This window comes from Poecilia reticulata, linkage group LG13 (assembly GCF_000633615.1).
Source record: "Poecilia reticulata strain Guanapo linkage group LG13, Guppy_female_1.0+MT, whole genome shotgun sequence".
NCBI lineage: Eukaryota > Metazoa > Chordata > Actinopteri > Cyprinodontiformes > Poeciliidae > Poecilia > Poecilia reticulata.
This window is the reverse complement of record NC_024343.1, coordinates 12,511,203-12,526,795: the sequence shown is the minus strand read 5'-3', so window position 1 is coordinate 12,526,795 and position 15,593 is coordinate 12,511,203. Positions and strand designations below refer to the sequence as shown.

Below are 15,593 nucleotides of genomic sequence, written 5' to 3'. Positions count from 1 at the left end.
TAAATGCAGTCCAGAAGCAAAGTGGAAAGGATCTTTGGCAATACTTTGGAAAATCCGTTCACTCGGCTCTTCTAACACTTCTGAGAGAACATCCACATTTAATCTCCTGTTTCTCTCAAAAGTAAGATCAAAACCTCAGAGTATTCTTCCAAAAATGTTTCTCTGACATGATGCAGAGTTGGTCCTTCTGCCCATCTGCAGATTTTTCAATCACCTTTCAAAGAAGTTTGCTGAGAAAGTTTTTTTCCCTGTGATCCGGGGTTGTTGGACCAGAATGGACTTTGTTGGAGAACCTTTTTTCATGTTTAAAAAAAAAAAAAGTGAACTGTGAGCTTTCGTTATTCATCTTTCGTTACTTATCTGTATTGAGCTGAACTAAAATGTCCAAATGAATTGTTAATTGACTGACCGGAGAATTAACTGATCAGTTGGTGATGTCATGGACTCTGTGACATCACAGTCATTCTTAGCAGGGCTTCATGACACAGACATCATTTGAAGTCATGCTGATGACATCATTGTCAGCAGCATTGYAACTGTTGCTAGGGGTAATAATAGCACGCAGTGAGCATGCGCTATGAAAACAATAGAACTGTGGGCACTAAATGCAATATTGTAACACAAGTCTGAACTGGAAGTGATCTGTGCAGCTTTGCTAGAACAGGGGGGGTGGGGGGGTTAGAGAACCATTGGCCCCTCCACTTTACTGCCCTACCCATTTTTATTTGGGTTCTATCTTCTAACCTGCATAGTAGACTAATTGTCAATGGGACCGCTACGTCCAACCAGTTACTCAGCAAATCCACCGGTTTAACCCAGAAAGGTTTGACCAATTTGCAGTCCCATATTCAGTGCAGTGGCTTATTTTGGTGGGGGCAAAATGAATCGTAGAAACAAAAAAAAAGAAAGAAAAAGAGTCAAAGCAATAATATGACTCAAATAAAAGAAAAAGGTACTGTCTGTGAAACTACTCTAATAAGTACTTTACTTTTTCTTTCTTTTTTTTCAGAAAAGTTACTCAAGGGAATGTAACCAGATCTACCCAATTTTGAACATAGGCAACATCCTCAGTGGCCTATAGGCTACTTGTTAACAAGCTGGAGGTGCTGTATTGTTATCAGCTAATGATCTTTTAGCTAACATTAACTGCATCCAACAGCATTTGAACTCAGTCGGTTAGTTTGGTTGAAAAACTGCAAAGTTCTTTGCGTTTTGCTGGTTTGCTGCCATAATTCTAATATCGCTACATTTTATTTTCAGCCCCTTAATTCTATTTACAACTTACGTTGCTGACAGCCTATCTCATCATCTAAAAAACTTGAAAACGTATTATTAGAAAAACAAATAACAGTGAAACTTACAAATGTCCACTCCGTGAAAGATGTAAACAGCATGCAGACAATCAATTACTTTAATTGATAACAGAGCTTGGTTTATTGGTTTCATAAGATATTAATCCATCTTTAATTACATATTTAGATGGTTGATGCAATTAAGACTCTTAAGATTTTTTTAACTGATGACAGTAAAAAAACCTGTGCAAGTAAGTGCAAAATAACAATTGCACTTACTTTTTGTCATTGTGAAAGCTTCTTAGGTTCATTTGAGAACATTAGAGAAGAAAAGTATTACAGAGAACCAGAAACACACCAGGCAGGTCAGGGTTGAAGACATGGAGAAATATTGAGTAAGATGATATTCCAAGCAAAATCTCAAGACCCCTGTTTAGCCCATCATTTGAAAGTGAAAAATAGTACGACAACCTACCTAAYGCTGAAAGAGCTGCAGATATCCACAGTTCAAGTGGGAGAAGTTTTTGTCAGGGCAACTATTTCTGAACACAGAAATYTGGCCTTAACAGGGGATGGCAAAGACAGCCATAAATAAGTCAGGTTAAAGTTTACTGCCAGTCAAGCAAGGGACATGAAAAACAAAACAAACACATTGACCACRGTGCTCTGGACAGATGAGACAAAGTTGAACTTTTTTAGCTACATGCAAAAGACATGATGTTAAAATACATTCTACATCCCCACTCCCCCCCAAAACTTTGTCCATATGATAAACAGTGATAGTGTCATGCTGTGAAAATGCTTGTCAGCAGAAATAGGAAAGATGGTCATTGACCCCAGTTGACGTAAATCCAGAGTATTTCTGGTAGAAAACCTAGAAGCTCCAAAAAAATTTTGAGATCGGGGTAGAAGATGTTCACCTACCAGTAGGATCACAACTCTATACATGAACAGCTCCTGTAGGGTCTACATCAAAGCAAATGGCCCAGTTTTTTACATAAATTTATCAGTAAAACATATTGGAAACCACATACAGTATTAATATTGTTTTAAAAATCTGCCCTATCACTTGAAATCCCAATAATATGCATTTAAGTTTGCAACTGCAACATGACCAAATGTGAAATAAGATAAGGTTTAGGAATATTCCCAAGGCACAGTATTTGCAGCATTTATATGATGTGCTTAGTGTTTACTGATCCAGTAGAACTGGTCCTGTTGTGTTTGAGTCAGTTCGTCTGATGGGGTGGGATGATGACTGGGAGGCGCCTGCCCTATAATTACCCCCTGTCTCTACCAAACACCTCTTTGTTTACACCCTAAGGAGAGTCAAGTCCAGGCAGTGCTGCTAGCTGTGAACATTTCACTAAAGTACCAGAGCCATGTCTGTTTTTCTGCTCAGCTCTCTCATCATGCTCTTCGGTGTAGTTTATGCCTCCGACCCTGCGGATCCAGTTCTGCTCGGACCTCCAACCATCGGGTTCAGCTCTTCGGTCCGCTCGGTTTGTAAGCCTATCCCCAGCACACTGTCTCTGTGCCAAGGCATCGGCTACCGGCGTATGTGGATCCCCAACCTGCTCGGCCACGACTCCCTGAAAGAGGCCCAGCAGCAGTCGGCCGCCTGGCTGCCGCTCATCTCCAAGCTGTGCCACCAGGACACCAAGAAGTTCCTGTGCTCGCTGTTCGCCCCGGTGTGCCTGCCGGAGCTCGGCGGGCCCGTGAGCCCCTGCAGGAACCTGTGCGAGGCCGTGCGGGACGGCTGCGTGCCCGTAATGAGCGCCTTCGGGTTCCCCTGGCCCGAGATGTTTAATTGCTCTCGGTTCCCGAGCGGGACCGAGCTCTGTATCCCAGCAACCGGACAGCTGGAGGAGCGGACGGAAGAGGAGGTCAGGCGCGAGGAGGAGCTGAAAGGTACAACGTCTTTAGCATATTCCCACTTTTAACTATGACTCCAATTCAAACAACACATCACACAATCTGCCGTAGTTTGAGTTTTCACGGCACCGTTCTGTGGACTTTATTTGTTTACTGGCTGCATTTCATTTTAATGCAAATTTAGCCCAAGTCAGTGGTTACCAATATCAGGTTCGGGTCCCCACTGGGTGTCGCGAATCAACAAGTGTGGGACCTTGACATCTTTCTTACAAGCCAACCTAACAGATATAGACATAGATGAAAGACATTTTACTTCTTATGTTAATGTGATTAATTGATACTGATGTTTCCATTTGGGGTTTCTTCTGTCAGGTTGAGATGTTTGGCTGAAATTTACATACTAAACAAGCCCTGACAACGACTGTGATCATTGTAATCCGTACAGATGGTAGGCATTAACGATAAGCCAAGTCAAACCTCTGGATAATTATGCCTCTTTACTGAAGTGGCTGTGTTGCACAGGTCTGTGTGCGGATTCTGAAAAAAAGGTTTAGATTTCTGATCGCTGTGACGTAATTTACATCTTGCTTTTTACTCAATATTAATTAGACAGCTTACTTCTTATATTTATAAAAAAAATTGCCATTTACAGTTTGGGCATATTTTTGAGTGGTTGAGTGTCTACAACCTCTCATTTCAATAGGAGAAGCTAAAAAGGACTAAAATAAATTACTTGAAAATCCATCTAAAATGTTATTATATGGAGATTGTATTTGTTTCTTAGATTTTCTTTTTACTTTTTATTTAATTACATGTTTTTGCAAATAGTTTTTCTTGTAGTTATGTTTTTTTTCTTTATGTTTTTTCATGTAATTTTGTTTCTTTGCCTGTTTTATTGATGTGACCACTGAATTTATTGCTCTGGCGATGAAGTCTGTTTTTATCCTCTGTTCTCTGCCCCCACTTCAGACAGCCAGAATTACAATCCTGTTTCTCTTTCCCTTCCACAGGGAGTATCATCTGTGATGCCTGCTCTCTGACTGCTGAAGGAGAGTCTGACATCCAGGAAAACTTCTGTCACAGTCCATACGGTGAGGAACCAACGTAGCCTTTCAAAACATTCCCTCTCTCCTTTTTTATCTAGGAAGACTCGAATCGTTTTAATGTGATGTTTTTGCAAAGACATTATAAATTTTTAGATCAGAAAGTTGTCTGAAGTGACATTTTAGAAACAGCATTAAAATCTCTCCTTCTACATCACAGCTTTAAAGATGCGTCTGGACAGTGTCTCAACAGTAGGAGGCGACCGTCAGCTGGTGCCTGTGGCCCGCAGCCGCATCCTGAGGTGGGCAGGGGGAGGTGCAGAGAGGGCGCAGGAGTTTGGAGGCGCAATGACCCACAGGGCTCTGTGGCTGCAGGAAGGAGCCAGCTGTACTTGTCCTGGCTTAGACTTGGCAGAGACAAGCAACAAGCAAGAGCAAAATGAGGAGCCGGTTGACAAAAAAAAGGCAAAGAGAGGAGGAAGGCTGGAGAACAGACCCCAAGATGGATGGTTCCTGGCCCTAGCTCAGGCTGAAGAAGGAAGACTCATTTTGACTCGACTCGTTAAGTGGACCCGAGAGGACAAAGAGCTAAAGAAGTTCATCAGAAGTCTTCTGAAGAAGCCTTGTCCAGAGCTGTAAACAATTAGCCGTTTAGCCTGTAAGCTATTAGCAGTAACATTTTATATTTATTCGCCTAAATCTAACAGACACAACCATTCCTAAATACTACGACTGAGAAAAATAGACAACATCACAAAAATATTCAAGACTGAGTAGATACTCCCACCTGGCATAAGTTGTATGACACCCTTAAAATTGATGTGATCTAACTGCTAGGGATTATTAAAATTGTAAAAGTTCAGAATTGGTTTTGTATTGTGATGAAATTACAATTAACCCACTTTCCATTACAGCAGACATCATGCATTAGTAGTCTTTTAATTGATTTTGAGAATATTTCAACTGGAGTATCTGTTTCTGTAGTAAAAGCTTATTTTGACGATAACCCATAGTTTTTTGTGACTAAAGCAATTTATTTTATTAATTAGTTTGCTTTATTTTTTGCATTACCACATCTTTTTCTAACAAGGTAGACATATATTTACATGAAAAAAAGACTTAAAGGAAGTGAAGTGTACCTAATATCTAAGTTGAACAGGTTTGGTGCAAGAAATAAATGTAGTAACAATGAATCTGAGAATGGGCAGTAAGGATGCTGAAGTAGTGTAGCTGATGATGCTGAGGATGCACTAGCTGACAGCTCAAGGAAAAAGTAAAAAAAAACTTTAGACATCAGAAAGCATTAAAAAAACACCTTCAGTGTGGGAAGTTTGTTTTTGTGTTTGTACTGACAAATGTGTCTGATAATTGATTTCCATTTCCTATTCCATTTAGTGCAATAAGCAAAACGTCTTCTGGTTTTGTTAGAAATGTTAATTATTAAAAATGCATGGGCAGGGGACCTGGGAAGGATCTGAAGAGTTAAGGCATGAAACTAAATGGGTGAGGGGACAGAAGCATCAACAGATAAGAACTTTTTTTATGACACTAAACAACATTAGAAAATTGTAAACTATGAGGCCGCTTTTATTGTTTACACCTTGTGAAATGGTATTAGCTCTTTTTCACATACACATTTCCAGTTCTAAATGCATGTTTCCCATGTTTTGAAAGTACGAAATAATAATAAAAAAATATATATGTATCTGGCGTTATCAGTTTTCAGTTCAAGTTGTCCACAGCCTGATTGTTACAAAATTCAAACTTGCAAGATGCTACTTTATTTGATTTGTTATTATTTTTTTAGAAAACCTTTCAACTCTGAAGAATGAGACATAGAGCTGTATTCTGATTGTTGGCCATTTCAACATATTTGTGGTGAAGTTACACAGGCAGTGATGGTGATGCAACTTTTGGAAAGTTACTATTTCACATCAAGTGTAACCCTTCAACGACAATGTTTGTGGAGTTTTACTTGCATGCATAAAGAAAATATCCACATCATAAAGAAATTCTCAAGTCATATTAATTAACTTTTTTCATCCAATTTGTATGTATTTCACATAGTTTTGCTGTGTTTGAATATTCCCCTGTGTATTTAATTAAACCCATCAGTGAATTACTTTTTGTGTTATAGTTTTGCATACATTTTCTGCTCATTCTTTTCTTGATCTTTCCACCATGACTCAGTGAAGACAGAAATTGGACTCCACAGAAACACACCTGTTGATGCTAACTTGATGTATCGGTTTCATGCCGCCTCCATCAGTATCGCTGTCTGCTCCTACACACATAATTTGCTCTGGTTTAGATATTGACAGATGGGGATCTAGCACGTGTCATTATAAAAGCAGACAATCCAATGTTTCAACTTTATGTAACCTTCATTAAAACAACTGTCAATAATCTCAGTATACATGTCGTCAGTCACGTGATGCATAAATTATTCAAACTGCAGAGTGTCCGAGCTTCTCAGATACAGGTGCATTCCTCTCGTGCTCTGGTCTCAGCTGGTCTGCTTCTTTTCACTTCCGTTTAGTAAAGAGTCACTGTTCTTTAGAAAACAGGTAAGTTTTTCTTACTATTTTCATTTCAACAGTTGTTATTTGCATATGATCCACAGCAGAGAGCTTGTGGATGCAGTTTGAGAATGGTGGAGCATTTTGTTCTCATAGACTTGAGAATGAAAACGTACGATAATTTGTCTCAAACGTTTATAGAGCTTTGTACATTAAGCCGCCAATCTCAGAAAAGGCAAGTACATGGAAAGTATTTCAACATAATTGTTTATTCAAATTAATAGTTCTGTCATTTAAGACCACAGTAAGTTTTGATAAATCAACTTGCTTCTGTAAAATGAACATATTGTGGAAATAATTGTTTTAGTGACTCAAAATAACAGATTCATAGAACAGTAAGTCATTGTTGTGTAATTTGCACACATAAGAAAGTTGATACAGAAGCATCCTTCTGTGATACTTTATACATTTTTAATACTGTTAAGCTAAGTATATAGTAACTTGCCAAAAATATAGTAGTTTCTAAACAAAAATCTAATAATGAGGCAATAATAATAAATATAGGGCTTTTTGCAGTAATATAGGTAGGGTAATATTACTGGAGCTGATATAAAAAGGACTACATTTCTTTTAATTAGACAATTTGTAATTAAAACTGTTGGAACATTTTGCTAATCCAAATTGTGACAATGGAGTTTAATATTTATTTGTCAAGAATAATTATGTAGCGCTATCTCCAAATACTATTGGTTGTAATAGTATTTTTGTAATAGCTCTTAGATAACTAGGATTATCTGTTCAATATGTACAAATGATTGTAGAGTTATTTACACAGCTGCCTTGAAGCAAGTTTGCACGTTGTCTGTGTAGAGTTAGTAATTTCCACACAGGTCAGTGGCAGGTCATTGCTATTATAATCAAAATGGTGGCAATACAAAAGTTACGCTCTTTTCTACAAGAAACAAAACAACAAATGGGTCATGTATTTTGATTTCCAAAGTTTGGTTGGGCCTCTCCTTATTTAGAAACTCAGTATCCTTAGTTATAGGTACGATCCAGTCATTTTAGGGAGAGGTTTTAACAGTTTTAGCCCTTTCTTCCAAAGGTCTCATTAAACTTTCTGTTCAACCCTAGCTGACTGCACATATTTGGCATCCAGGTTCAATGAAAAAAATAACCAGGTGCTCATTTACACTCTTCTTCTCTGCTATTTAAACTGATATGGCAACCTGACAAATTAACATACCTGAGAAATAGTTATGATTTTTGATTTGGTTTTTATGAATTGGGTACCATTTACTCTAAGTTACCATAATACTGTCACTGTAGCAACCTATGTGCTTAAATTATTTCAGCTCAGACATCTTTACTTAAAATGTGATTTCAAAGGGTAGGGATATTCAACTCCTTGCAAATTTTAGATGCATCTCTCCAACACAGCTGAATCAAATAGTCAGGTCAATAGCTAGACTCTGGAAAACTTGACTACACTGAGGTGAGTTGACTGTTTAATTCAGATGTGTGGGACCAGCAACACGTCCAAAATTTGGACTCCAGGCTGCCGTAAAAGAATAAACGAGATTGCATGACACTTCTAATAAAATGTATCCATCTGCCGTTTTCTTTCTCTTCAAGGATGGTGTCCCCTGCTATTGCTTTGGCTTTTCTTCCCCTTCTGCTGACATTGATAATCAGGTACCGCTACTACTTTGTGCTGTTCTACCGGGCGGTTCTGGTTAGGATTTGGAAGGACTGTGTAACCGGTTTGAGCCGAGAAGAGCGTGCATTCCAGTACGTTCTGACTAACTCCACACCTGGGGACCCAGACAGCATCCTGGACGCCTTCGATTACTGGTGCAGCAAGGTGGAGTTCATCAGCAACATTGGACCTAAAAAAGGCAGGGAATCCATTTACTTCAGTGTGCATAAAGTGTTGATGTGAAGAACATTCTGAGTTCGTACCTGCTAGAGCTTGAGTGTTTTTTTGTTTTTTTTTAGGTAAGATCCTGGACCGCCTTCTGATGGAGCAAAACCCTTTAACAGTGCTGGAACTGGGAGCTCATTGTGGATACAGCGCCGTGAGAATCGCCCGGGCTCTCCCTCTTGGGGCCCGACTCTACAGCATCGAGATGGATCAAGGGAACGCAGCCATTGCTGAGAAAATCATCCGTCTGGCAGGATTTGATGATGACACGGTGAGACAGCAGGAAATGGTCAGCTACTCGCGAAATCCCCCTTAATGCAAACTTTTTGCTCTGTGTCATCTCTCTTTGTTTCTTCAGGTGGAGCTCATTGTGAATCCATCTGATGAAGTAATACCTCGGCTGCGGTCCGACTACAACCTGGAGAGGCTGGATTTTGTCTTCATGGACCACTGGAAGAAATGCTACCTGCCTGACCTACAGGTAGTAGATTAATAAAGAAACAGGTAGTAGATTAATAAAGAAACATTAACATTGTTCCATTCTGTTTGCTTCAGTTACTGGAGGGATATGGTCTGCTGGGAAAAGGGTCTATGATTGTGGCTGACAATGTGCTGTTTCCCGGGGCTCCAAAGTTTCTCCGATACCTCCGGAAGTGCGGCTTGTATGAATGGAAGATCCACCGAGCCACGCTGGAGTACAGCAGGGGCATCAGGGATGGGATGGCTGAGCTGATCTATCAGGGAATTAAATGAAATATCTTTACTATTGAAATAAATGTTAATGACGGAGAATAATTTTATAGCAATTTTGTTAAGAAAACTGTGACAAAGTAAAAATGATCTGATTTTAAACTAACATTTCAGCATGGAGTGTGTTATTGGGATTGTGCGTGACAGACAAAGTAGCAACTGATGGGGAAAAAAAGTGATTAGCGGTTCTAAAACGCTTTAAAAATTTTATTTCAAAATTGAGTTGTGCCATTGCATTCAGCCATGTTTGCTCTCATACTTTGAAATAAAATCCAGTGCAAGCAAATGTCTGACGGGATAACCTAGGCTAGTAGCTAAAAGAGGGGACAAGTAGAAACCATGCTTATGGGACACAGAAAATATGTGGAAGAAGATGCCCTGGTCAGGCGAGGCTAAAATTCTTCTTAATAGCCTACATGCAAAACAAACTTTGTACATCACCCTGACCACCAGGGATGCTGACATAATGATATCAGCATCATGCTATGGGAAATCTTTTTGGCAGGGAATGAACTAAGCCAAACACAATACTTCCAGGACAATCCTGGAAGGAACTTTTTTTTGTCAAAAGCCTTTGACGAAAAAGGCTTTTCGTCAAAAGCCTTTTGACGAAAAGGCTTTTGACAATGGGTCCAATGGGTCCAATGGTCCAATGGGTCCAATTGGACCATTATGGTCCAATGGGACCATAAATATCCCATTGGATATTTATGGTCAATATCCAATGGGATATTGACCATAAATATTCTGCTAGAGTTTCAAAGAAATTGTATCAAAGCATTTTTTAAAAGTTGAAACTTAAATCCAATTTAAATACTTTTAAAAAGGCAATGTAGTTTTTCTAGGTAAATGAGGAAGGCATTTTATTTTTATACCTAAGATTTTATAAAAGCTGTGAAACAGCATTAATAAGTGAAGCTTTCTGTATCCACCCAAATACAAGTCGTTGGGGATTCAGTGCTAATTAGGAAATTAGATTTCAATCTATCAATCATATTTTCATGATACTACAGTAAACTGTAGAAAATTATTTTTGATTTAACTCAAATATTAAAATCAGGTTTGAAAATACTGATCAGAGATAAAAAAAATAAAATCTTTCAAATAAAGTTAGTTGCATGTCACTTAAATGCACTTTGACATCAGAGCTCCTGTAAAACTTCGGTTCACTGGCCCAGCTCCAGAAATTAAACACCGAAATAGATAAAGTTAATGTTGGACTCTCACCAGAGAAGTACAATTACAGTTTTTTTCAGCCTTTAAACAGGATTTACATAATCCTGACCCAATATTAGACATCAACATTTATCCCAATAAAAAACAAGAAAGCACTAATAAAATATGTAGCTGTTTAATTTATAGCAAATAAAATCAAAAATACAAATAGAACAAAAATAATCTCTCAAAAACTGAATCTTTATGATGACCTTTAACCAAGACCTGTAACTTTAATCAGAGCATTTGTTCCCAGCTGCAAACCATAAAGATAAGAGAGCTGATAGAGCTGATAGGCAGAGGCATTCTGTCTGAACACATTACTATTTTACAATGCTTTTTTTTATTTTTTAAACCCTCTACTGAAGGAGAGTTTACAACCACAATTCAGTAGCACTGCACTAAAAGGGAAGTGGACTCTCTTTTTTTTTTTTTTTTTTTTAAAGATGGGCTGTTTTTACAGGTAAACTATTTTTGCTGACCAAAGCAATATTCCCTGAATCAGCAATTCAGAACATCTCCATAGCACATGACTTAAGATATGACCAGGTCGAAGTTTAAATGGCAGATTGCTGGGTTGAGTGTGTGCAAAACAGTCCCTGGGTCTACGTCAGGGCACCTGACAGGTTTGAAGCAGCTTTAACCAGATGTATTGGTTAAGTAAGCCTGCAGTTAAAAACAAGAAATGCGGACCAATGGCAGTATTTATACACAAACCTCCCATCTCTAAGTGTGCTCCAGGCAGCAAGCTTCACAGCAATGTCCAACAATGTCTACAGCTTTAAAGACTGATGGATCACAGCTTAAGATTCACCTGAACGCTCCCCTGAAGTATCTTAATGCGTTTCAACTAGATTTTCATCTCAGGTGCACAAATATTAAAACATATCTGAGTCACAGAGTGGTTAGGCATCAGTCACATTTTTGGTAGCGAGTGTAAATCCAGACGCCGATTGCGACAGAAAATTGCTTTAAATCATCCACTGGTCCTGATCTTGGTCTGCTCCTTCCATGTCCACCTGATCGAGGGAAACAAAGGCAGATTTATCCATTTTGGGTTTAATCAGAACAACAAGTGATGGCAATAGCTACATTAAAAGGTTAAATTAAGGAACCTCATTGATCTCGCCATCATCAGGCGACTCGTTGTAGTCATTCATCTCGTCCATGTCCTGCATGTCTTCTTCGTCTTCCGAGTCTTCCTCACTGTCTTCCTCATCCTCGTCATCCTCTTCCTCCTCCTCTTCATAACCTGCCTGCATCCATCAAATGAAAACTACAATAAACTTAACGATTTATATCGCTTCTTGGACAGTTTTCAAAAATATCTAACACTAAGAGATCTGAAAAGTGTTGCATGCATGGAGGCCCCCCCGAGTTTGAGCCATCCTTCACCACAATTACAACTTCAAGCCTTTTGGGGTACGTCTCTAACATCTGTGAGCATCTAGAGACTAAATTTGTTGCTCCTTCTTTTCTGCAAAAAACAGCTCAAGTTCAGACAGTTCAAATAAAGCTACTGCAACTGTGAGCTACTGCAACAAAGACAACCAGCTTTCGTCTAAACATTTACTTAAAATCTTACCATGTAATCTCAATTTGGTTCCAGTCTGGACTAACATGTGGACATGCTCAATCTAATAAATGCTGTTGTGGATCTGGCTGCATATTTAAGGACTAAGTCTCCTCTGCCCAGAGCATCTTCTTTGACATTTTTAGCATTGCATGGCAGGGTGGAAAAGAACCTGCCCAATGTATAGGAGCGATGGTCCTCTACCCAGAGGTCCCAGGTTCTATTCCTGATCTATTTGGTGTGTATCCTCCTCTTGGGCCTCCACAGGTAAATTATATTTATATTAAGAGTAAAATACACAGATGTGGAATCTATTTACTAATAGGTGGTTTCAAAAGATAAATGGTTGCACCAGATTCCATTTGGGGGTTTCATAATTTCCTTCCACTTACCGGTTACCGGTAAGCACAACCTTATCTTGGTCTACCACAGAAAAATCCTAAAATACATTGAAGTCGTGGATGTAACGTGATTTAAAAAAAAAAAAAAGACAGTTATATCCACGCAAGGAAACCACGCAAAACGGTTTATTCTCAGCCTGCGATTACCTCAAAAACAGGTTTCCCGATGGGCATTAAGTTGTTGTCTTTCTCCGCGATGCTCTGCAGCTGAAGTGACCAGAGATCACAAGTTTAAAAACAGGGGAAATGGGAGCAGGGAAGACATGGAGCAGTGTGAAGGAATACCCAAGTTTGATGTTGCTGCTCCTGCTGCTGCAGCTCCGTCTCGTCCACGCAAGGCCTGTCCAGGTTGAACCACAGAGACTCGGTGACCCGCGGGAGCAGGGACGGAAACAGTGTCGACATAACTGTCAGAGAATAAGTCCAAAAATAAGTCAATGTGACTCTGAGCTCAAGCTTTAAACCCAGCGCTCGCCCTGAAACACAACAGCAGCACAGAGACTTTTTAAATTCGGGAATACACTACACTACTTTAAATAAAAGATTTAACGAATCATTAGAATACATTCAAAACCATAAAGGATAATATTTTCAAGGATATTAAACTATGTACCTGTCAGTATGTCGCTGCTGCTTCGAAATAATTCAAAACAACGAAAACCGGAAACAAGCGGTGTTCATCTATAAAGTCCCCCTCAGAAGTGTTCCGCTTGCGTAAAAATACCTTAAGCACATGTCCCGACAATAGCAATATAACACAGGGGCAAAATTTACATTGTTCTTCAAACAATGGCTTATACCTTTGACTCAATGACGCTAAGAAAACGTGGAACTAGTATTGTGCATGTTTGTGGAACTTGTAATGGAAATGTAAGAAAACTGGGAGAATACACGCTTCTTTCCTTTGTTATTTGAAGCATGATCATAAATTCAGACTTAATTTGTACTCATCTGTTATTAACCAGAAAAAGAAAAAAGAACAGTTCAGCACTCAAAATTTCTCAAAATGTCAAAAACAAAGATCAAATATCCACTTGTGTGATAGCCCAAAATACAAAACAGTTTTGGTTCAGTCTAGTTTGGTGTTGATGACTGACAGCAAACAGAAGCTCATGAACTTTCAAAAGAAATTACTGTAATTGACCCTGGTACAGGTAATCCCAAAGTTGCTACCATTAGCAGTATTTTTACATGACAACATGTCAATGTGTGTTGAGTGTACTCTCATCCCTGACAAATGAATGATTTTTTTCTTTGAATGTTTGCCTTTCTTTGTTTTTCCCACTCACAGTTTATAAGATATATTGATGTTTATTCAGATTTGATCATATAAAACATCTGCTGTGGCTCAAGTGACTTCACATATTAAAAACATCCTGTGCATTGTTAATATTTCATCTAAACCAGCTACTCACAAGTGTGGCAAAAAGATATCTGAAATGCTTATTTTTTCTTCTAATGACTCACCAAGCTATTTTCTGTAAGTTTTTCAATCACATGTAGGTAGGAGGGGGACGATGAACAACCTCACGGTTGGCCAAACTATCTCCTGCCACGTGTAATAAAATCTCAGATTATCACACACTTCAGTGAAGGAACTTGCACTCTTTTGTCTGTTCTTGCTATTTCCAACAACTGTGACCTAGACTTTGAACTTTGGAAACAAATTACTTACTAGTTATGGAGGGATTTGTCTTGGTCCACACTCCACTCAGGAAGCATGAGAGAGGAGTGTTCAATGTGTGCGCTTTGAATTTCCTGTTTTGTCTGGAGAAGTGTGCTCGAGGTTGACTGGGGATAAAGTTTTACTTGATAATTTTGTCAAGACAGAAACTGAAAAGGTAAAAGAGATTTGTTCTTCATTTCTTTCGACTAAGTCTAAAAGCAAGACTTTTTGACACTATAAAAAAATTATGATATGTTTAGTCTATGGTAAAAGTTTTGATTTTGTATCCTGAGAAAAGACTGAACAGTATGTGTGGTCTCCATATGTAGCAAATACCCTATTTCTAGAAATATAGGAGCTATTACAGCACAGCAACATTATTTATGTCCTGACTGTTTTCCATTGCTAGAAATATTACCCACAGTAGTTGCAGTTGTACTTTTGTAAAAGGTGATTCTACAAAGTTTTGGCATTGGTATGAATAGAAATTAATGTCACGCTTTGTAAAAAAATGTTTAAAAACCATTTATAATTTCCCTTCGACTTCATAATTATGGAACAGCACTAAATAGCAGCGTCTTACACTCTAGAAAAAAAAACAGATAATAGTAGGGGCAGAGGCTTGAAACGATTCAGTTATATTACATAGAAAATAATGTATTTTTATTACAGTTTGATAGCGTTCAAAACTTTAATATCTTTGCATACTATTGTGTATAGCAGTCTGAATTCAACTCAGTAGGTGATTCCCTTATTGTTTTTAACTTAGTCACAACTGCACTTTTAATAAAAGTTTAGCTTGTAGTCTAATATTTTTTACTGTATTGCCAAATATATGATGCCGGTGTCCTGTGGCCTTGAGCAGTGGCAGTGCCACTTGTTCCAGCAGTGTAAATATTTAGTCTTACGCTCTAGAAAAAAAAAACGCTTGAAAGGACTGTTATAGGTATGCAGGTGGAAGATTTAGATTGAAATGAATGACTAAAAGTGACAAATGAAGGCAACCTAAATAATTTACATAATTCTAACATTACTCTGTACTAACGAGACTAAAAAAATACAAAGACGTGCAAGGAGTGAATTAAGGAGGAACTAAGTTCTCTTAAATTTAATAATGGATACGAATTTTAATTATTTCTGGTAATGGTTTAAAAATGGGGACTGCACAGTGGCGCAGTTGGTAGAACTGTTGCCTTGCAGCAAGAAGGCTCTGGAACAGTTCGATTCCCAGCCCCGGTCCTTCTGCACGGAGTTTGCATGTTCTCCCTGTGCATGCGTGGGTTCTCTCCGGGTACTCCGGTTTCCTCCCACAGTCCAAAAACATGACTGTCAGGT

The 15,593-nt window shown here is 38.7% G+C and overlaps 4 protein-coding genes across 8 annotated transcripts in view; 3 read left to right on the top strand and 1 right to left on the bottom strand.

Annotated features, from left to right (window-relative positions):
- Positions 1-1,542: 1,542 nt before the first annotated feature.
- On the top strand, positions 1,543-6,332 carry sfrp2l (secreted frizzled-related protein 2 like). The gene is made up of 3 exons (XM_008425485.2): positions 1,543-3,203; positions 4,178-4,258; positions 4,431-6,332. Exons 1-3 carry the CDS (start codon positions 2,675-2,677, stop codon positions 4,847-4,849), a joined length of 1,029 nt encoding a protein of 342 aa, XP_008423707.1. The 5' UTR covers positions 1,543-2,674; the 3' UTR covers positions 4,850-6,332.
- A 371-nt stretch (positions 6,333-6,703) lies between these two features.
- tomt (transmembrane O-methyltransferase) lies at positions 6,704-9,801 on the top strand. The gene is made up of 5 exons (XM_008425484.2): positions 6,704-6,777; positions 8,365-8,627; positions 8,728-8,924; positions 9,012-9,134; positions 9,209-9,801. Exons 2-5 carry the CDS (start codon positions 8,366-8,368, stop codon positions 9,404-9,406), a joined length of 780 nt encoding a protein of 259 aa, XP_008423706.1. The 5' UTR covers positions 6,704-6,777; position 8,365; the 3' UTR covers positions 9,407-9,801.
- A 937-nt stretch (positions 9,802-10,738) lies between these two features.
- The window catches only part of anapc15 (anaphase promoting complex subunit 15), a 5,246-nt gene continuing 391 nt past the window's right edge, over positions 10,739-15,593 (bottom strand). The window contains exons 1-5 of one of the 4 annotated variants that reach the window (XM_008425480.1): positions 14,268-14,318; positions 12,878-12,999; positions 12,740-12,799; positions 11,734-11,874; positions 10,739-11,637 (exon numbers count right to left, since the gene is read on the bottom strand). In XM_008425480.1, coding sequence (XP_008423702.1) covers positions 11,590-11,637; positions 11,734-11,874; positions 12,740-12,799; positions 12,878-12,997 — 369 coding nt within the window. In that variant the 5' untranslated portion in view covers positions 12,998-12,999; positions 14,268-14,318 and the 3' untranslated portion in view covers positions 10,739-11,589. Of the gene's footprint in view, positions 11,638-11,733; positions 11,875-12,739; positions 12,800-12,877; positions 13,069-13,205; positions 14,235-14,267; positions 14,319-15,593 lie in introns of those variants that run through there. The other 3 variants (XM_008425478.2, XM_008425476.2, XM_008425479.2) reach the window with 3 other exon arrangements.
- Positions 14,343-15,593, top strand: part of folr (folate receptor) — a 3,582-nt gene continuing 2,331 nt past the window's right edge. Inside the window, exon 1 of one of the 2 annotated variants that reach the window (XM_008425481.2) lies at positions 14,343-14,433. The gene's annotated coding sequence lies outside the window, so the exon portion shown is untranslated. The remainder of the gene's footprint in view (positions 14,434-15,593) is intronic. The other variant, XM_008425483.2, reaches the window with a different exon arrangement.